The sequence below is a fragment of the Physeter macrocephalus genome, chromosome 19, assembly GCF_002837175.3.
Source record: "Physeter macrocephalus isolate SW-GA chromosome 19, ASM283717v5, whole genome shotgun sequence".
Taxonomy (NCBI): domain Eukaryota; kingdom Metazoa; phylum Chordata; class Mammalia; order Artiodactyla; family Physeteridae; genus Physeter; species Physeter macrocephalus.
Window position 1 is genome coordinate 9,175,548 of NC_041232.1, and position 22,324 is coordinate 9,197,871.

General features: G+C 43.5%; 1 protein-coding gene across 5 annotated transcripts in view; it reads left to right on the top strand.

Annotated features, from left to right (window-relative positions):
• Positions 1-22,324, top strand: part of CORO1C (coronin 1C) — an 81,300-nt gene that overhangs the window by 15,422 nt on the left and 43,554 nt on the right. The window contains exons 2-3 of one of the 5 annotated variants that reach the window (XM_024120544.3): positions 827-1,074; positions 13,370-13,569. The exons of 1 other annotated variant lie outside the window; for it this stretch is intronic. In XM_024120544.3, coding sequence (XP_023976312.1) covers positions 13,375-13,569 — 195 coding nt within the window. In that variant the 5' untranslated portion in view covers positions 827-1,074; positions 13,370-13,374. Of the gene's footprint in view, positions 1-826; positions 1,075-12,329; positions 12,436-13,369; positions 13,570-22,324 lie in introns of those variants that run through there. 3 more of the 5 variants (XM_024120543.3, XM_028480329.2, XM_024120542.2) reach the window with 3 other exon arrangements.

A 22,324-nucleotide genomic window follows, 5' to 3' on the forward strand; every position in this document is an offset into this window, starting at 1 on the left:
GATTATAACTCTCTGAAGGCTCAGATTAGATAGTTGGCTTTTAACAATAAAGTATTTTTAAATTAAGGTGTACATTTTTTTTAGGCATAATGCTATTGTACGCTTAATAGTGTATAGCTACAGTATAGTGTAAACATAACTTTTATATGCCCTGGGAAACCAAAAAATTCTTGTGACTCGCTTTATTTTGAGATTTGCTTTATTGCGGTGGTCTGGAACCAAACCTGCAATATCGTTGAGCTGTGTATGCCTGTATACTGCTGCTTTTTCTATAGGATGGCTGAAAATTCATTTTTATTTTAAACAGTGTTAGTTTCATTTTCAAATAGCCTGTTCAATATGGTTTTTTTTGTTTTTGTTTTTTTGGCTGTGTTGGGTCTTCATTGCTGTGTGCGGGCTTTTTCTAGTTGCGGCGAGTGGGGGCTACTCTTGGTTGCGGTGCGCGGGCTTCTCATTGCGGTGGCTTCTCTTGTTGCGGAGCACAGACTCTAGGTGCGCGGGCTTCAGTAGCTGTGGTGAGTGGGCTCAGTAGTTGTGGCTCACGGGCTCTAGGGCGCAGGCTCAGTAGTTGTGGTGCACGGGCTTAGTTGCTCTGCAGCATGTGGGATCTTCCCGGACCAGGGCTCAAAACCGTGTCCCCTGCATTGGCAGGCGGATTCTTAACCACTGTGCCACCAGGGAAGCCCCTGTTAAATATGTTTACCTTCGAGCTCTGGGCACCTCTGTGGGCAAACTACCTTAATTTTGAAGCCATAGATCCAGTTATTAATCTGAAAAGGCACAATAAGTAATTTAAATATTTTCCCTATGTTTTTGCTCTTTTCAGACACCCTACTTGTAAAGAGAAGGCTCTTGGGAGCTGCTCCTAAGAAGTGGTTCTTCGTCCTGTATTGACTCCCTGCCCCCGTGAACTTCTGTGTCCCAGTGTTTGTTGCAGCAGCACAGTGACGTTGGTGTGAATAATTGATTGTGGTGTCTCCTCCTGGAGACTGTCAACTTCGTGAGAGCCGGGCCCGTCTCCTTGCTCACCATTGCATCTGCAGCGTCTAGCATCACGCGAGGCGCACGGTCAGAGTTCAGTAAATTTATTGTTGAATAAATGCATGATGAGTGACTGGGATTAAAGACCTTCAGCATTCACAGTCGAGTGTCGAGTGTATGTGTTATGTGTATAAACCTGTGGGTGCTACTAACTCCGTTCTCCTTGAATTGTGTGTGTTTTATTAGGGGACGTGGACTGGATCCCAGTGAAAGAAGCATTCTCTATAGATTATAGGCTTTAGATTATAATAATCATATTAATAATAGGACCCTAGAAATAATTTATTTAGTTCTCCTATTTTATAGATGAAGAAACAACCAACCATAGGACTAAAATGATTTAGTGGTTAGGTGACTGTGTCAGGATAAGCTAGTCTTGCATCCAGGCCAGAGTTATTCCTACTCTTACCTCCTCTTGAAATATAGTCAGGAGTATGTTCATTTAATCACTGCTTGTCCAGGGTATAGGGTATTAAAAAGGGAAGACAGAAATTCTTCAGTTGAAGGAGATTACTCTGTTTTTTTTTTTTTTGTTTTTTGTGGTACGCGGGCCTCTCACCGCTGTGGCCTCTCCCGCCGCGGAGCACAGGGTCCGGACGCGCAGGCCCAGCGGCCATGGCTCACAGGCCCAGCCGCTCCGCGGCACGTGGGATCCTCCCAGACCGGGGCACGAACCCGCGTCCCCTGCATCGGCAGGCGGACTCCCAACCACTGCGCCACCAGGGAAGCCCTACTCTGTTTTTTTGACATTGCTACTTTTGCTATGGCTAGCCTTATGAGGGTCTTCATAAAAATGCCTTTAAAAAAAACAAACCACAAAAAGATCTTGGAGTCCAGTAATTTCATTTCCTGGTATAAGTATATTGCCAAAGAATTATGAAAATTTTATTCCAAGAGAAACTCCATCTGACTAAGTAGTGGAAACAGACTTAGCAAGTTTGAACAGTTGTACACAGTGTGCTTTCCCCCAGTTGTTGATAAGAAAAGTAGGTCATCAGTATAGAAAGAGTATTTTGAAACACATTCGTCATTAATTTTTAAGTGAGAGTGCTGGGCCAGTCATGGCGGTAAAAGTTCTGCAGTTGGGATGAGAGCTCTTGGGATTAATTTGGCTCTTTGAAGAGAGAGGCAGAGTCGAGCTTCCAAGCCTGATCTCCTGTGGGGCACTTTAGGGAGATGCTGGCAGCTCAAGAGGATTCTACTCATTTCCACCGCATTGTCTGGGCAGGCAACGCCTGCTGCTGTCTCTGATGGGGGTTTCTTCAGCAATCCTTTCTCAAAGCTCCAGGGAGGGGTATAGTGGGTGTGTTTATAAAGATGCTGGTGATAAGCAGAAAACTGGGAGATAGAGGGATTGTAAACATGTCATCCTGACACATTATCTTCTGAAAAATCTGCTCTTCCTTTGATAATGTAATAAAAAAATTTCTGTCATTGAAGAGCTAGAGATGACCGCTACAACCTTGTAATCTCATGTGTTAGTAACTGTAAAATTCATGTCGTGTCATTCTTTTTTTTTTTTTTTTTTGCGGTACGTGGGCCTCTCACTGTTGTGGTCTCTCCCGTTGCGGAGCACAGGCTCAGCGGCCATGGCTCACGGGCCTAGCCGCTCCGCGGCATGTGGGATCTTCCCGGACCGGGGCACCAACCTGTGTCCCCTGCATCGGCGGGCGGACTCTCAACCACTGCACCACCAGGGAAGCCCTATTCTTCTTTATTTTAAGGGAGTTCCAGGTCCTTTTTGGGCCTCTTTTAGTTGTAAAGGGTCTCTCTTTAATACAAGTGTGAGAGAATAGATTTGAGGATTTGGGGTTTCTGTATTTAGGATCTTTATCTGTTGCTATTTTGCTATCCATGTCATGCTCATTTCTTTTTTTTTAAATTTCAGCCTTACTGAGTGTAGTTGACACACCGAATTGTAAGATATTTAAAGTGGGTCTCGCGGTGATTTGATGTACGTACGTAGCTCGTTTGGTCTCTTGTCAGACTGCGTTTTCAGCAGTCACTTTCAGAGCTGCACGTCTCACTCTGTCATCGGGGAGCGGGGAGCGCCTCTGTTGATGGCAGGCAGCCCCCACTTCTTTTTGTAACCAGTTCCTAAAATGAGTACAAAATTGTAAAGTGTGAAAGTCAGAGTCCTTTTCTTAGAAAGCTTTAAAAAGAGTAAAAGCCTGTCCGTTGCACCTCACCTTTTAGAACTTGTTCTTGATGTGTAGATTCTAGCCTTTTAGGCATGTCGGTTCAGGCTCTTGGACAGTTGAGCACAGAGCCCTCTGGCCTAAGCCTGAGGGTTTTCAGTCAGAAGCAAAGATTGGTTTCCTTTGGCACAGCTAATGCGCTCTCTCGTTGGTCTCAGCATATTTGAATGCGAACAGCCAGTTTGTGTATTGTATAAAGTGTGAGCCAAGCACAGTTTCCTATTTAAAAATGGCACCAACAGGCCGGGTGCAACTGTGAGCTGTGGAGGCAGCACCCCATGGAGCGGTTCTGAGAGGCATCACTGGCTGACGTGGGAAAGCCAGACTGTATGTGTGTGTGGAGTTTATCACTGAAAGAGTATGCAAGTTCAGGGGGTGAAAAGTTGAATTGCCCCGTACTTTGTGGTTCGAGGTCATCGTGTCTCTCTCCGAAGTCCTTTATCGTTGGGCGAGTCACACAGTGTCTCTGGGCTGAAAATGGCTGGAACTGGTGACCCTTTTTACTCCAGGCTTCTGTGAGGACCCAGCCTGGATGTTTCTTGGTAAATCCGACCTGCATTTCTTTGTCTTTTCATTCCAAGAAACGTTTAAAAACCAAAATGATAATGGGTTCTTGAGTCGAAACAAAGCGCGCTTAGAGTCGGTATGCCTTCTTCCTGGCATTTTAACCTAGTACCTGTGTGGATAATGGGATGAAAGCGTTTGGAAGGCTATAATGAGCGTGAATTTTCGCCCTTTACTTTCGCCATGCTTGGTGTCATGATAAATTGAACCAACATAAGGGCTGTTCCATACTTGCAGTCAGTTGTCTTAAGTGGGGTGCAAACCTTTCAGCCTCAGCTGCTGTGTATGAGGAATGTTGTGTATCTATCTGACTTTCTGCTGTGCTTTATATAAAGCAAGTTGTTGCATGCGGTCTTTTTTCTTCCTTCGTAAAACAACTTCTATTAAAGTAGGTAAATTAGGCGTATTTTTCTTGAGTATCTCATATATGAATCTGTTAATTAAGGAGTTGGATACAGTACAAATGATTTGTTAGGTGAACTCTTCAAGTGTCACTGATGAATTTTGTTTAAGGACACTCAAAAAAAAGCACAGCCATCTCATATCCAGAAATGATGAACGTTGAATTTTTGTATTTAATCAGAGCACCTCCCGTATTTGCTTTCGGTGTGTGCTTTTTTGTGAATGTGTCTTCTACGTAGGCTTACATATTACCTTTCTAACTTCTTACAAAGAATTTTTAACTGTTGGCATTGCCATTTAAATAGCTGATTTCGGGACATTTGTTTCCTCCTCTGCTGTCCTGCTTGCCACTTTCTATTAAATAACATGTCCGATCTCTCCCACATTAAAAAGGGCCAGAAAAGCATCAACTTAGAGGGAATGTGTTCTTTCCCTATTGGGACATTCTGGAGTCTCCTGTGGTTGCTGCTGGCCAGGGGACGTGCTCAGCCTCCTGAGTCCTTGAGTAATTGACGCTCTGGAATGGTCTCAGCTAATGTGCCGAGCAGGATTTTGCTGCTAGTAGGGGTTTTCCTGTATGTGTTCCTAGCAGGATGTGTTTCCTTTCATACAAACCATAGAAGTGCATCTGCTGGAATCTTTAAACAGGAAAATGTCAAAATTGTCGTCATTTTTTACAAGACTGATGGAAGTAGACAGAATAGAGAAAAGGTAGTAACATTTATTCAGGTGTTTTGAGTATATTTTATTTGGTGCCATTACAGTACTGTAAACACCCTGTCTTGTCTGCATTTTTCCCTCCCAACACCCAACACATTTCTTGTATGGCCTGTGAAATAAATTTTCTCTGTAACTTGACTAGGCAGTACCATAAGAAGCACGCCTTCACACTCTCCTAGAGGTTGAGGATAATCAACTGACTGTAAGATGGAAATTTTCTTCTGAGAATGATTTTTAGCAAACTTGACTCTGATGCTTATAAAATAAGTCCTTAAACCATGGACCTTATTATTATTATTATTTTAATTAATTGATTAATTAATTTTTTTTTTTTTTGGCTGTGTTGGGTCTTCGTTTCTGTGCGAGGGCTTTCTCTAGTTGCGGCAAGCAGGGGACACTCTTCGTCATGGTGCGCGGGCCTCTCACTGTCGCGGCCTCTCTTGTTGCGGAGCACAGGCTCCAGACGCGCAGGCTCAGTAGTTGTGGCTCACGGGCCAAGTTGCTCCGCGGCATGTGGGATCTTCCCAGACCAGGGCTCGAACCCGTGTCCCCTGCATTGGCAGGCAGATTCTCAACCACTGCGCCACCAGGGAAGCCTCATGGACCTTATTTTTACAGCTTGTTCTTGGTTAAGATGTTTACCCAACATGTAGAGAAAATTTTAATCATTTTTGTTTCCTTAGATGAGCTGCTAAGTATTGTGGATCTTGGTAGTCAGCTTTTAGATTTTCTTTATTTGAAGCCGAAAACAAGATTGCATTATCTGCTCATTAGAAATTTATGTGGGAATGTAAAATTGGTGCAGCCACTATGGAAAATGGTATGGAGGTTCCTCAAAAAATTAAAAATAGAGCTACCATATGATCCAGCAATTCCACTTCTGGGTATTTATCCAAAAGAAACTAAATCACTGTCTTGAAAAGATATCTGCACCCCCGTGTTCACTGCAGTATTATTTACAATAGCCAAGACAGTGGAAACAACCTAAGTGTCCATTAACAGATAAATGGATGGGAAAATGTGGTATGATGGAATATTATTCAGCCATTAAAAAGAAGGAAATCCTGCCATTTGTGAGAACATGGATAGATGTTGAGGGCATTATCCTAAGTGAAGTAAGTCAGATAGAGAAAGACAAATATCTTTTCAATATATCAGGGGTCCACAGCCTGTTAGGAATCAGGCCACACAGCAGGAGGTGAGCAGTTGGTGAGCAAGTGAAACTTCATCTGCTGCTCCCCATGGCTTGCATTACCGCCTGAACCATCCCTGCTACGCCACCTCACCTCGGTCCATGGAAAAATTGTCTTCCACAAAACCGGTTCCTGGTGCCAAAAAAGGTTGGGTACTGCTGCTGTATATCACTTACATGTTGAATCTTAAAAATGAAAACAAAAACAAAACCCAAGCTCATGGAAACAGCACATTTTGGTGGTTGCCAGATGGTGGATTAGCGGGGTGGATGAAATGGGTGAAGGGGTCTAAAGGTACAAACTTCCAGTTCTAAGATAAGTAAGTGCTGGGGATGTAATGTACAGCATGGTGACTATAGAAAAGATAGATAAATTAAAAAGAGGTTTACTACGATGGCTGCTGGACAATCAAAACTTAACTCTTTCTTGGCCTTCAGTATCATCTAGAAACTTGGGCAGAGGAGACATGTGTCTTTGTTTCTAAAACTGAGGTTTCATCCACATCCCAGAGAGAGCATTTCATAGTTGGGCCTGTGCTCTCAACCTGCTCTCACATTGTCTTTCAAAGACACATCAGTTTTTATTATAATGAAAACCATTCTAGAATAGTCCCAGTCTTATTGGAAATTTGGGCAGAATGATCAATTGCATATCATAAGGCCTTGGGTAAGGTTTGTAATTCCCAACATTTTGTGGAAATTAAAAACCACGTTGCATTTTTTCTAAAATCAATTTATTTTGAAATTTGTAAACATTTCTTTCATTTGCTTAATGAATGACTTATTGCTACATTGTCTCCCTCTTTATTACTACGAGGATCCTTTATTACTGTGATAATTGCTAAGAAAAGGCCCTATGCAGTTTGAAGAATTTGTACTTGAAAGACCTAATGAGCAGGCAACCTCTCCAAGGTTGAACTCTGACAAGACATTTAAATTTGAGGACTTCCCTGGTGGTCCAGTGGTTAAGACTCCGGGTTTCCACTGCAGGGGACGTGGGTTCTATCCCTGGTGGGGGAAGTTATGCATGCCTTGGAGTGTGCCCCACCCCCTACAAATTGGATGTACTCTATCCTTGGACTTTGTGTCTATGTATTAGTTCAGGATTCTTTCATTTACTCCTTTTAATATAACTGAAAATTAGATTTCTTTATAAAATGCTTTAGTTTTGGGGACACTCTAGTTGTATAATTTGGAGCAAGATATTTAATAAAAGAACGCCTGAGTTTGATGATATGACCCTTTGGAAATTTATAGCCAAACGTTTAAAAAATTGGTGAAACACTAATACCGTTTGATAATGCAAGCCTCTTTCTCGAGAAGAGGGTTTTTTTTTTCTGTAGTAAACAGCATGCTGAGGTGGGAGAACATAAAATTTTGTAAAGGTTCCTTGATAACTGATACTAGTTCTTTAACGTGAAAATCATACTTTTGGCTCATAATCAGTAGGAAATTGATTTGGGTTTTCTCCCTTTGGGTAGGGAAACCTATTAGCAGTCTCTTAAATAATAATTGTTGACATTTATTGGACAGTGCTTATTACTATGCTTCAGATTCTATGCTAGATACTTTGCAGATTTTTAAAGAACAGCTTTATTGAGGTATAATTCACATATCATACAACTCACCCTACTTGAAGTGTACAGTTCAGTGCTTTTTAATATGTTCACAAATATGTGCAACTGTCACCACAAATTACAGAATATTTCCATCACTTCGGAAAGAAACCCTGTGCTCTTTAGCTGTAACCTCCTATTCCGCAGTACCCCTTCCTCCCCTCCAAGCAACCACTAATTTACTTTCTGTGTCTCTAGGTTTGCCTATTCTGGGCTTTCGTGTGAATAGAAATCATAATATGTAGACTTTTGTAATTGGCTTCTTAGCGTAATATTTTCAAGGTTTATCCAAGTTGTAGCATGTATTAGTAAGTACTTTATTTTATTTTTTAAATATTTACTTATTTATTTAGGCTGCACTGGGTCTTAGTTGCATCATGCAGTTTCTTTAGTTGCGGCATGCAGAATCTTTAGTTGTGGCATGCAAACTCTTAGTTGCAGCATGCATGTGGGCTCTAGTTCCCTGACCAGGGATCGAACCTGGGCGCCCCCTGCACTGGGAGCTCAGAGTCTTAGCCACTGGACAGCCGGGGGAGTCCCCTACTTTTTTTTTTAATTTTTAATTGCCAAATAACATCCCATTGTGTGGATATATCACATTTTGTTTTTCCATTCATCCAGTGGATATCCAACATATGGGTTGTTTTCACCCTTTGACTGTTGTGAATATGCTGCTATGAAAATTCCTGTACAAGTATTTGGGTGAATACCTGTTTTCAGTTCTTTTGGGTATATTCTTAGTTGTGGAATTTCAGGGTCACATCATAACTCTGTTTAATCATTTCAGAACTGCCAGACTGCTTTCCAAAGCAGCTGCACCATTTTACATTCCCGCTACCAGTGTATGAGGGTTCTGATTTCTCTGCATCCTTATCCATACTTGTTATTCTCTGTCCTGATATTAGCCATCCTAGTGGGTATGAAGTGGTATTTCATTGTGGTTTTGATTTACATTTCCCCAATGGCTAAAGATGTCCAGCACTTTTTCATGTGCTTATTGGATGTTTGTTGTGGCCTCTCCCGTTGCGGAGCACAGGCTCCGGACGCGCAGGCTCAGCGGCCATGGCTCACGGGCCCAGCCGCTCCGCGGCATGTGGGATCTTCCCGGACCGGGGCACGAACCCGTGTGCCCTGCATCGGCAGGCGGACTCTCAACCACTGCGCCACCAGGGAAGCCCTGTGTATCTTTTTTGGAAAGATATCTATTCAGGTACTTTGCTCATTTTTAAATTGGATTATTTGTCTTTTTATTATCGAGTTTTAGGAATTTTTTATATATTCTAGATACAAGTGCCTTATCAGATACATTATTTCCAAAAATTTTCTCCCATTTTGTGGGTTGTCTTTTCACTTTCTTGACGGTGACTTTGAAGCACAGAGGTTTTTAATTTTGATGAGGTCCATTTTGTGCACTTTTTATTTTGTTGCTTGTGCTTTTGGTGTCATATTTAAGAATCCTTTGCCAGATCCGAGGTCATGAAGATTTATTCCTATGTTTTCTCCCAAGAGTTTTAAAGTTTTAAGCCCTTATAGTTATATCTTTGATCAATTTTGAGTTAATTATTTTCTATGATGTGAGGTCAGGGTCCAGCTTCTTCTGTATGTGGCTATTCAATGGTCCCAGCACCATTTGTTGAAAAGACTTATTTTTCCCCCCCATTGAATGGTTTTGGTACCCTTGTCGAAATCGCTTGACCAAAGGTGTATGAATTTATTTCTGCACTTTCATTTCTATTCCGTTGACCTATATGTCTGTCCTTGTTCTGATTTTATCAGATTTCTGTGAGATGATCATGTGATTTTTGGTTTTTATCTGATTGATACATGTTACATTAATTGATTTTCAGACGTCACACCAACCTTGCATTGTGGGATAAGTCCCACTTGGTCATGGTGTATAATCCTTTTCATATGTTGCTAGATTTGGTCTGCTAGTATTTTGTTGAGGATTTTTGTGGCTATATTTATAAAGGATATTAGTCTAGTTTTCTTGTGATGTCTTTGTCTGATTTTGGTATCAGAGTAATACTGGTCTCATAAAATTTGTTTGGAAATTTGTTCCCGTCTATTCTTTGTAAAAATTGGTGAAGAACTGGTATTAATTCTTTAAATATTTGATAGACTTCAGCCGTGAAGCCATCTGGACCTGGGATGTCAGATGTTTTTAATTCTTATGATGGGTATCATCATCCCCTTCATTTTATAGATGAGGAAACTGAGGCTCGTAAAGGTTAGTGGCAGAGCTGGGATTTGAATCTGGATTACCTTATGTTAAGTACTAGGGTGATAACAATAGCCGACATTTATTGTGTATTTAGTTATGTGTTTTTAACCGGACCGGGTACTTTAACGAAATCATCTCCTGCTATAGTCCCATTAGCCAAGTGCTCATTTAATGATCACTTCAACTTTATATATAATGTACCCATTTCCAGATAGAGAATCTGACACTTAAGGAGATTATGACTTTGCCCTGCTGAACCACGGCCAGGAAGTAAATGGTACAGCTGTGCTTCTCACTCACAAGTTTGCCTGACTCTGGAGCCTGCCCTCTTAATTGCCTTTCTCTATTGTGTGCAGCAAAAGCAGCTGTGCCACATGTGGGCAGCTGAGCCCAGATCAGATTTGACCTTGGATGTGAATGGCCTGGCCCAGACAGCACAGCACTCCGGGAGCCCCGGCTTTTCTCACTCTCTCTGCTCTGTAGCTAACTGTCCTCCATGGTTGTAGCAAAAGAACCGGTCTATCATTCTGACTTCGTGTAGTTAGATGAAAATTTGTATAACATATGTCACTCTGTGTAATACAGAAATGACTTTTAAAGGTGTGTCAGCCAGCCAGCAGATTTGTGTGATGTCTTTCAGTGAAGACATTCAAAGCACTTTCCGTATTTATGTTAATTTTCCTATTGTTGGTGAGATTAGATGGTATCTTGGCCTATTTGAGTGAAGAGGAAAGATTGTCTCCATTTTTCAGGTTGAGGGGCTTCCTCAAATGTCCGTTCACATTGAATAGTGGGCCCCAAAAAGCTGACCCAATGCCTGTGTGGGTAGGGGGGCTGGGTGGGTGGTGGACCTCACAGAGGGCGGTGAGGGCTGACTTCCTGTGGGGCAGGGCAGGTGCTATCTCAGCCAGGCCGCCAGCCTTCCGGGAGCTCCCAGAACACAGGGCTGGAGGCTCCCCTGTACAGGACCAGGTCGTCTGTGTGGTACCTGCTGGTACCTGTGCTCTCCTGTGCTGGTGTTGTCCTGCCCAGGGCCTGCCCTGTGGCTTCTGGGGCAGATGAGGGGTGGCCCCTGACTGTGCAGCACTGGACGAGCAGAGCTGGGTGTCTAGCTGCTCCTAATTAGGCTTTTGGTCAGTTTTCCCTGCAGCCCCTCTCCCACATCTGTTTCCCTTCTGAGCGCTCGGCGGTTTCACAGTGGGCCCGGTGTCCTTCTGTGAGCTGCTCCTCCTGAGATCTCAGCTGAGTGGAGAATACTCACTTCTGTCAGTTACACTTGCCTGACAGCTTTCCTCTTCCACGGTTTTGTGGTCACATTTGCTCTTTTGTAGGCTCCTTTCCAGTGTCCTTTCGCTTGTCCTTTGGTGTTTATACCAGCTTTTATTCCTTTCCTGTCATTTTGTTAGGATTTCAGGAAGGAGTGGAGGTAAATGCCGTTTGTGTTTCTTTTGTAAATTACCTCTTTATGTCCTTTGTGTAATATCCTGCTGGGATTTTCGTGTTTGGAATCTATAAAAACTTTGTATATGAAGGATATCAACTCTTTGGCATATGGTGCAATTCTCCCTTCTTTGTTTTTGAAACACTTCTTTACTTTTGAAACACTTGCTGGAAGGTAATGGCAGAGACTTGTGCAGATGGTCGGGTAGGGAAATGGATCCTGAGACCAGCTGGCTGTACATTGGCTTTTGTGTGGATGTGCTTTTCTTTTGGTTTTCACCACCTCGTGGAAGCTTTCTCATCTCCTCCAGTTTGAGAAGTATTCATACTGTTTCACAGATGGAGGACCCCGGCCAAGTGGAAGCAAGTCATTTGCCGTCTCCTCCACCAGGTGCTCTCAGCCTCTGGTCCTGGTGGTCAGCTGGGAAGGTCTGGCAGCAGCTGGGCTGAGGAACACGCCTGCTCACCAGCCTGCCAAGGCTTTGTCGCCTCAGCCCAGCCACACGCCCTAGGCTTGGAGAGAGGCTGCTTCTGCACATGCCTTGAAAGGGTAGAAGGAGACTGGCAAAACTAACTTCTCTCCTTTTGTGCTTAGCAGTGGGCCCAGAGCCACGAGGAAGGGAATTCAAGGGGAGGAATTAGCAGCAGCCCCTCATGTGTCCCATTTGGCATGAGTGGACCGGTGTTAGTTAGCCCTCCTGTCCTTGGGGATCAGGGGGACTGGTTTTCAGCTGAGCTGTGAAGGTTTGACTGTGTTCCATCTCCACTTGTGTTTTCCCGTGGCTCCTTCCTCCCTAGCCAGCGTGAACAGAATGTCCTGGCATTAGCAGACAGGAAAAGGACACTGTGGTGCAGCCCAGGAGACCTCAGGCAGGTGGGGCTGCTGATCCTAAAGCCTGAACGCTGTCAGTGCACATGTCAGTTGGACAACCCAGTGGAAGTTGGGGTCCGAAATGACCCATGAGGAAGCCTGGGAACACCAGCTTGGTGTCACTTCCTTTCCCCTAGGCCCTCTGGTTTACTTGGGAAGTGGCTGTGGTGAGTGCTCAGCTCTGACATCCTGGTTTCCGTTACCCTCCCTGAGTTTTTCTGTTCCTCTGTCTCGCTGCCGCTGCCGGGATCACTCCAGGCCTTTCTCAGGCCCGGTTCACCATCACAGCCTCTTAGCCCAGCCCCTTGCTTTTCGCTTCTTGCTGTCTAAGAGGTCCAGTGTGCTAGCGTCAGACCTCTTGTCATCCTCGTCTCTACATTCCATTAAAATGTTTGCTACTCTTTTCCGAGACCTGGCTTTTGCCCTATGGTAGCAGTCAGACTCCAGGTAGCACTCGGCACCAGGAGTTCGGTTCCAAGTTGCTCTGATTGTCCTGCCTGTGTTGGAAGCCTCTTGAAGGCAAGGGTGGTTTGCTTGTGTTGAATTCTCCACTGCATGTAGTTGGTCTTGTGGAAACACTCATGAGCAGGCTCCGCTCTCAGACCAGAGTGCTGATGTCTGGAGAAAAAGCTGAAAAATGGAAAAATTACCTTGGCAGACTGAGGAAAAAGCCACAATATCATAATTTGGGGGAGGAAGGATTCCTCAGTTTCGGATCTGTCAGATAACTTCACTTTGGAGTTTTCTTCTCTGTAAAAGGGGAGGGTGGATTAGAGTGGATTGTCTTTCCATTCCCACCCAACTCTGAAAGGCTAATTTCCCCTCATTCTTTACCTTGATCTTTCTCTTGAAATTAAAACTGATGAGCTGTTTCTGGATCTTGAGTTAGGAATTTTTCGTTTCTTTGTCATTCTTGCCCTGACACATTTTGCAGTTTTCTCTGGGTACGTGCCGCTAAAGGAAATTTGGATTTGCCATTTGGCTACATTTTAGGAGAGCAGACAAAATGCCATACCATTTTTTTTTTTTTTCAGCTTTTCATTTGTAAAAAAAGCTTTCACTCAGGGGCATGATTTTAATAGACTTTTTGTTCTCCCACAGACACGATGAGGCGAGTGGTACGACAGAGCAAGTTTCGCCATGTGTTTGGACAAGCGGTGAAAAATGACCAGTGTTACGATGATATCCGGGTTTCTCGAGTGACCTGGGATAGTTCCTTTTGTGCTGTCAATCCTAGATTCGTTGCCATAATCATAGAAGCGAGTGGGGGAGGAGCGTTCCTTGTACTCCCTTTGCACAAGGTAAGTCATCTGACTTTCCATCCTGTGAGACACCCTCCGGTAATCTCTGTTTAGTCTGTAATAGATTGATTTTGGAGATTGATAGTCACTAAGCATTGTGTGATTTCTAGGACCGTTAGACTTGGATGTAGTTAAGCTTAAGTTCCACACGCTTTACTAACCACATCAGTTTTTCTCTGACAGAGAATCATTAAACAGAATGGCAAATTCTGTTCTGGGTGTGCCCTCTGCGGATGAAAAAGATTCTTATAATGATGCTGTGAGCATGGACAGGCACAGGAATTTTATGATTTGGTTCATAATCATCCACTTTTCATAAAAGTTTTTCCCAAAAGTGCAATTTTAGAAACAGTTATGTTTTTAAATGAGCAGAAATTGATACGATTATAAGAGAATCTTTTTTGTGTGTGAGGTCATGAGGACTGAGACTTTTTGGTTTTGCTTTGTTTTTGGTTTTGAATGGTAGATGGGATGAGGGCTCAAGAAAATGTCCCCAAACAATGCAGATTTCAAGTCTGGACAGTAGTAGGTTTCAGCATAGGATCTAAACAGCATTAATAAGCGGTGGAAATAAAGGCTCTTTATTGAAAGTGGTTCTGTGTGACTTTGAACCCGCTGGGCTTCCTGGTTCTCCCTTCTCCTGACTTTATCCTTCCAGAGAGCCCTCTCCAGTATGGGGGAGAAGATAGGAGATTTGTAATTTTCTGCCTGTTCTTGAACATTGTAGATGAAAGTCTGTACTAGCTTTAACAGGAAATCCCAGAATTGCAAATAATGGGGGATGGGAAACACCGTGAAGAGAGAGCTTGGAAAGAGTCATTTTCTGATTAGCTTTTAAGAGAAAAATAAGTTTGGTGAGTCCTGAGCCCTAATGATAAGCATGCAGATGTTGGGTCATGTTACAGCTGTTTCCAGTCTGCTGGGAACAGTGGGTCTCCCTGAGTCTGAGCCATGCCTAGTAGAGGCATGTCTCATCATAATGGACCATGTGATTCGGAAAGTGGTTACAGTAACATGAATTTCTGTCAAAGTATTGTATTTTGGTGTTTTTTCCTTAGGAAAACTTGCTGGGAAAACTTCCAATTCTCTTGTACTTTTCATTCTCTCAGATGCTCATGACTAACTTGTTTTATTTTAACATCTGATTTGTGTCTCAGTGGCTGGATTGATGTGATATTACACGATAGAACCATCTCACTACAGAGGAGATGGATGCCTTTGGGGAACAAATCTGACGTATGTTTCCAAACGTACTTTCTTTTTTTTTTTTTCAACATCTTTATTGTAGTATGATTGCTTTACAATGGTGTGTTAGCTTCTGCTGTGTAACAAAATGAATCAGACAAACATATACACATATCCCCATATCCCCTTCCTCTTGCGTCTCCCTCCCACCCTCCCTATCCCACCCCTCTAGGTGGTCACAAAGCACGGAGCTGATCTCCCTGTGCTATGCAGCAGCTTCCCACCAGCCATCCATTCTACATTTCGTAGTGTATATATGTCCATGCCACTCTCTTACCTCGTCCCAGCTCCAAACGTACTTTCTTATTGGCGAAGTTGTTAATCATGTTTTAAAGGAAAATCTTTTCATTAAATTGAACTTAAATTTTCTCCTCAGATACTTTTGCTTTTGTGGAGGAGATTGTTGTTTCAGTGGTGAACAATACATTACACTATTGTAGCTGTACTTAACCTGATTTGGGAGTGGGGGTTGGAGTTTAATGCCAGTTGCGTTTGATCTCCACGACTTTCTAGTCGATTTGTTCCCCAAGAGCAAGGAGCATTTGGAAACTTGACTTTTCAGTGGTGGGTCTTATGGCAGCCAGCTGAGAAGACACCTCAGCTTGTCAACCAAGGTCAGGCACTGAAGTACCATGATGTCTTTCGAGTTCAAGAGGGATAAATTTAAGACTTTTTGCTTCAAAGAAGGAGAATAAGCCAGTTAAGAAGCCCCAAATAAACTTTTGTACGGCTGATCTTCCTCCAAGTTCAGACAGTTCTCTTCAAGTCCCACATTCACAAAAGGCTCTGTGAGTCCACTTTTGCTTTCACAAACCATGGGAAACTTAGAGTTACATTTATACTGTTTAAGGGAGCCCTGTGTGCAGGTCCTAAGCTAACTGGATCTTATGCTTTGGTTTTCAGTTGCTTTAAGTGACCAATACCTAAGAAATAGGTTTTATTATTTTGTTCTTCAACCAGCTGTATAGGAATTGGGACAGAATAAGTTGCTTCAGAAATTATCATGTTTGAACGAAACGGTGGTCTTTGGAGGAGCCTCGAGGTTCTGTCTTTTTCCCAGGCTTATAATACATTCTGTGTGGCTCTACTCCTTAAATATTAATTTGTGTTGGAGGAGGGGACATTGGCATAAACGAAGCCCAGTGACACCCATTGGAAATAAGGTCAGTACTTGGGGTTATTGACTTTTATAATCAACAGGTTCACACGTACTCTGGGATTTTTGTGTATTAAAGTGTGTGTATTGAGCCCTTAGGGTCAGTGTGGCGTCGAGGAAGGAACATGGGTCTGGAGCCAGGGGTTCAATCCTGTCTTGGTCACCGACTTGTGGTGAGACATGGATATGTCACTCTGTCCTATGCTCTCCCATATCTCTATCTGTAACGTGAGGGGCTCTATATAAAAGTGATTTTCTAAATGGTTCTGAAGAACCTAGGGGCAGGATAAAGATGCAGACCTAGAGAATGGACTTGAGGACACGGGGAGGGGGAAGGGTAAGCTGGGATGAAGTGAGAAAGTGGCATGGACTTATATATACTACCAGATGTAAAATAGATAGCTAGTGGGAAGCAGCCGCATAGCACAGGGAGATCAGCCCAGTGCTTTGTGTCCATCTAGAGGGGTGGGATAGGGAGGGTGGGAGGGAGACGCAAGAGGGAGGGGATATGGGGATGTATGTATACGTATAGCAGATTCACTTTGTTATACAGCAGAAACTAACACACCATTGTAAAGCAATTATACTCCAATAAAGATGTAAAAAAAAAAAAAAGTGGTTTGCTACCCAAAATTCAGCAAAGGAAACACTGTTGTTCCTTTTTTTTCCCTCCTTAGTGCCAACACGTAACTTTGGGAAGTAGATGTCTTTTTACTCATGGCTGTTTTTCCGCCAAGGGCAAGGCTGAGCCCAGCAAAGAAAAGTGGTCTGTGGCTCCTGTAGACAGTTCTGTGTCTTGGGAGCTCTTAGAAGGATCTGCTGTGATGGCAGGGCCTAGCCCGGAGCCCGGAAGTGTCAGGTGACACCCACCTTTCTTTTCTTCCTAAGACCCTGTCCCTTGACTACTTACTACCTAGGCTTTTAGAAAGTAGAACTATGTTCCACGTTGTCAGAAAACCTACATTTCTGCCTGCTTTAAAGGGCTGATTGCCCTCTGGATATCTATTTCCTTAGAATTTTGGTATAATAATGAATATTTGAATAAGGATCATAAGTTTTACATTTTTACAGATATTTCGTTGTTCATATAGTACGAGGTCTTCACTGTTCTTTGACTATGCACATGTGGTTTGATCGTCCGTAGACTGAGTGTCTGCTGGGTGCCATCTTTGCTCTCCAGGAGCACTGTGTCTACTTTTCATTGTGGTCAGTTTCCTGACCACCCCCCAGCCCCCAGGAGATTGCTGGTACTGTGGTGTTTGTCTCACCTTTAGAAGTGCAGCCTTGAAGGAGAAAAACATTGGCGACCTGAGTACATGGTGAACCCATTGATCCTAATACAGGACTCTGCCCTGGAAAAGAGATCCTGCAATTTTCGGTGTCTTGGCAACTTTGAAATAGTTTTACAATGAGGTGCTGCTTTTGTTTAAAGGCACAGAGAAACCAAATTCCCACATATAATAAGAAGTGATGCTTGAAATGAAGATTGTGGGAAATGATGCTCTGGGTGTGTATTGGGCTCCGGTATGTGTTGATGGCAGTCTAGGATTTCTCTGAACATGAACTTAAGGAGGTGGGTATGGTTTTTAATCACTATCTCAAGAAACTTCTGGCCGTGTGTATGTGTGTGTGTGTGTGTGTGTGTGTGTCTGCCTGTCCCCCTGCTGCTTTTTTTTTTCCTGGTTATAGTGAGCCAGGTTGGTTTTAGTGATGCTTTTGGGGCTTTCTGTCCATGTTAATATTGAATATGTGTGTACTGATCTTAAGATGTATTGTGACTCTTTCTGAAAGGCTCCCATTTTAAAACATGGCCTTCCATGAATTCTTCTTCAAAGTTAGTTAGCGTCAGCAGTAAATAGGACTTATTATTGCAACCTCATGAGGCTTATGATTAGATTCCAGGAGAATCATGGTCTCTGTCTTCCAGGACTTAAAATTAAAAAATGGAAAGAGTGGTAGAGACAAATACATTGACACATACACAGCAAGAGGTAAGCTTAGGAATGAATATATGTTTATTTAAGTGTATGGTTTATGAGGTTTTTGTTTGAAAGGTTTTATTAGAGAAAGTAGGATTTTAAGCGGTCACTGCTGGGGGAATACGGAGAGTGCTCAGCCCTGAGGTGGGGCGATTTAGATTAGCACACATGATTCAGGGTTTCTTTTGTAATGCTTCCCTCAAGCTGTGGCATGCTGTTCAGTCATGACTTCTCAAGGTGTGGCTTAGTACATTTTCTTATTCTTTGGTCTTTCAGAGGATGAATAATATCAGTCTTGTTGAACAGAAGTTGGCCTTGTGGTTTTGGCCGTTGCGTTCTCCCCACAACTACACAAGCTGCCTTGTCAGGAGCACACAGGTTCCAGCCCCCTGTGCGCTACCACGTGGGCACGAAGGGCACGAACGAGGCTCTCCTTGTGCAGGAGCCACGCTCGTGATGTGAGACCAACGCATTCCCATCCCTGTTGTGAGCCATGGTGGCTCCTACAAACAGCAGTGTTAGATGTGTGTGGGCACAAGCGTGCGCACACACACTGAAACTTCAGATCACAGTGAACCTGGAGCAAGGGTTGAGGGAGTTGGTTAGAATTCTATGCTCTTGATGTCTTAACTTCTGCTTGGACGGAGGATGCAAATTGGAGGACTCCTGTCTTCCCTAATCGCTTTCTCCCTTCCTCCCTTGACTGTTCTTACTTTGGAGGATTGGAGTGATGGCTAATTTCATCTTCCCAGTAATTGCCTAGGAGAGCAGCTCTGCTCTGGGCCATGATGGGATGGGTGTGGCCAAGTCTTTGTCAACCTTTTGGGTCACTGTCTCCTCTCTCTTCTTGCTCCTCTGGGGTAGCTGTGAGGTGTCTTCTTATACACAGTTATGTTTCTCCCATATATTTTAAGAAGTGTGTGTGGGAATATTTGGGATCTTGCTTTATTTATGTCTGTGAACTATCTTTTCAACTCATTTTGTAGTCTTTCTCAGCTAGAGTTTTGTGAAAGAATTCAGCCCCTACAGAAAATCATTTCAGTGAATATTTTCTTAGTTTTCTCAAGAAGGGGACATAGCTAAGCCTTATAGATGGATAGGAGAGGAATTAATCCATTACATAAAGTAGCTGCCTTAGGGCATTAGGACTTAATTCCTTCACAGAACCCAGGTTGACAAGGGCTGCTTTAAAGTATTTTTCTGTCATATTTATTGAAGAAGAGATTTATTGAGGAAGAAATCTTGATTCATTTCAGTCAGTATTCTAAGTGCTCCTTCTTCATGTTTAGTATCCAACTCAAATTTTATCTCCAATTTGCTGAGACAGTGGAAATCATCCTTTGGGATTCCTTAGCTGCTTGTCTCATGCCACTAGTACCACAGGCTGCATTGTCACATTGTAATGTAATTATTTTCGTAGCCACATAACAGATAATGGGAGGGTGGTTGGAATTATATGCTCTTGATCTCTTGACCTTCGCTTGGATGGAGGATACAAAATGGATGGGTGTATGGTAGGGTTCTCCAGCATCTCACCTTACTCTCTTGTGGTAGCAGCCTCCAAGATGGGCTCCAGTGGTTCTCGCCTCCTTGTGTCTTGCCGTTGTGTGGTTCCCTCCCACATTAAATAGGGCTGACCTGTGTAGCCACTAGGATATGGAGGAATTGATGGAGTGTGACTTCTGAGACTCGGTCATAAAAGCATATTGGCTTCTACTTTATTTCTTTTGGAGCTTTCATGCTGTAAGGACACTCAGGCAGCTCTGTGGACAGGTCCATAGGACCGCCCACCAATAGCCAGCACTGACTTACCAACCATGTGAGTGTGTCATCTTGAAGGTGGATCCTGCAAACCTAGCTGACACCTTGACTCAGGAGAACCCTCAGCCAGAACCACCCGGATAAGCTGCTTTTGAACTCCTGACCCACAGAAACTGTGTGAGATGAGAAATGCTTATTGTTTTAAGTAGCTAAATCTTAGGGTAACTCATTAAGCAGCAGTGATAACTAAAACATGTACAGTTGACCCTTGAAAAACCAGCGGTTAGGGGTGCAGACCCCCTGGGAGTTGAAAATCCACATATAAGTTTACAGTTGGCCCTCTGTATCCATGGTTCTGCATCTGCGGATTCAACCAACCGTGGATCTTGTAGTACATATTTTTTGGAAAAAAATGTGCATATAAGTGGACCTGCATAGTTCAAACCCGTGTTGTTCAAGGGTCAGCTGTATTCTCAGGATGTGGCACTTGACTCTATAATGTTAGGTCACACAATGCACAAATAAATGAGTAATTCAAAGCGGCCTAAAAGGCCTTTGGATAATTTTAAACACTCTTTCCACCTCTCCTTTTAAAAAAAATCTGTATAGATAGATACATACATATAGATATACAGCATTCTATAATAAATCTTAAATGAATAATTGAGGGATTCTGTAGTAGTAATATCCGAAATATTACCAAAGCTCTATGAAGAGCTAATTGTTGTTTAAGCTTAAGTGAAATCTAAAACAGTACTTAAAAAAAAATTACATTAATTCATTCACATACTTATTTCTCAGACATTTGAGCACCTGCTCTGTGCCAGGACCTGTTTCGAATCTTGCTCTTAAAAAAACTTTGCTAACAGTTGACCTCGATCTCTCCAATGGGGAGGTTTGTCTGTGTCTAAAGGGCTCTGACACAGTGATGGGAGATGAGTTTTAAATGAGGCTCAAGGAAGATGTCACAGAGAAGGTTCTCTTGGAAGTTGGGTTTCTCCTGAGTGTAGGAGCCAGGGATGAAACAGAAGAGGAGCCCAACCAACTCACTAAACTGATGTGTTAGAAGAGGGGCTGTGTTCCCAGGAGGCCGAAGAACGAGGGGGGCCACATTCCTTCTTTCTGCGTTGGGATGGCCTTTTCTCGTATTGGAGAAATGGAATGCTTGATTGGAGGGGGATTAGGAGGAGCTGTAGGACAGCTTTTTGGTAGAAAAATTACACACTACTTGGCTCTCTTTTTCCTTCACTTCCAGTGTAAATAGTACAAAACTGGTGTTTTCCTTCACCGTTATATGGAGAAGAACCAGGATAAGCACTTCTCTGCATTTTAGGATTTTTGTTAAAACTGGATCTACATGGCATCTTTCCACTGTTTCAGCTTCAGGAAAAGGCAGTGACTTCATGTTATATTCATAAAAATAAGGCTCCAAAGTGACATCAGAATGTGCTTGGAGGGTCCCCTTCATATATGATGTCTTAGTTTTTGCACACGGCAGGGTTGCTGTCATACCTCTGTTCTACAGTTGCAGAAATTGAAACTCAGGCTGAGTGACTGCCCGGAGCTGTGGGGTCTTCCATGGATTAGAACCTAGGTCTCTGAGTCTTTATTTGGTTTGTACATGTATATTTTTGATTAACATTTTTTTCCCACTGAGTGTGAAAGATTTTTTAATAGAAACCGTGGTCTAATTGACACTTAATCCTTTGCATTCTTCCTCTGGGATTAGAAGGCTTAATAACAAAAACACTAGCCTGTCAGGGCTCTGATTCTGGCAGCTCAGAGAATTGTCTCAAGGTTTGGAAAGTGCTCGGTCTCTACCATGCCTTGCGAGTAGACAGTGGCAGTGATGGAGTCGCAGCAGCTCACATCATTGAGGGCTTCCTTTAAGTGCCAGGCGCCGTGCTGATAAGTGCCTTCTTTCATGGACTAGTTCAAAAGAAATGGCAGTCTCCCGATTGTGCTTTTCTCTGTGACCCCCAGTTGCTGCCAGCACCTGCTGGATTTGCATTGGCTGCGCCTCCCCCTTACTGTACGCTGCTGACAGGCAATTTCCATTCCCACAAATAGCGGTGCCATTTTGGACAAGGGTGGCGATGCTAGTAGCCCTTTGTACAGATGTGGACATCTGGCACAGGGTAGCTTTGGTGTGATGGGCAGGGGCTTTTATTCAGTGGCAGTGTCCTGATGTGTCCTGGGATGCCCATTCACCGCCTCCTGAAATAGATGCTGTCCGCTACCCTGAGCACCTTAACTGTCAATTGTGTGGGCTGTGAAAGGCTGGGGGGCAGGGCAGGGGCGGCAGTGGAGGATGTGGGGTGGGGGGCACCAGGTGCAGAACAATGACTTCCAAATTACTTCCGAGCTGCCAGCCCCACGAGCACTGCACGGCCTCATTACCACATGAAGCGCCACAGAAGGACCTTTTCATTTGCTCCCAGTGACTGTTTTCCACAGTCTCCTTGTGGGGGGGGATGGGAGGGGGACACCCTACTCACCCCCAGTTAACAATGGAGCACAAAGTCCTGGCAGAAGGAATCTCACCATGTACCCTGGGGCTATTTTTGATTACAGTGAGTGGCTGTGACTCAGAGTGTGCCCTGGCAGATGACGG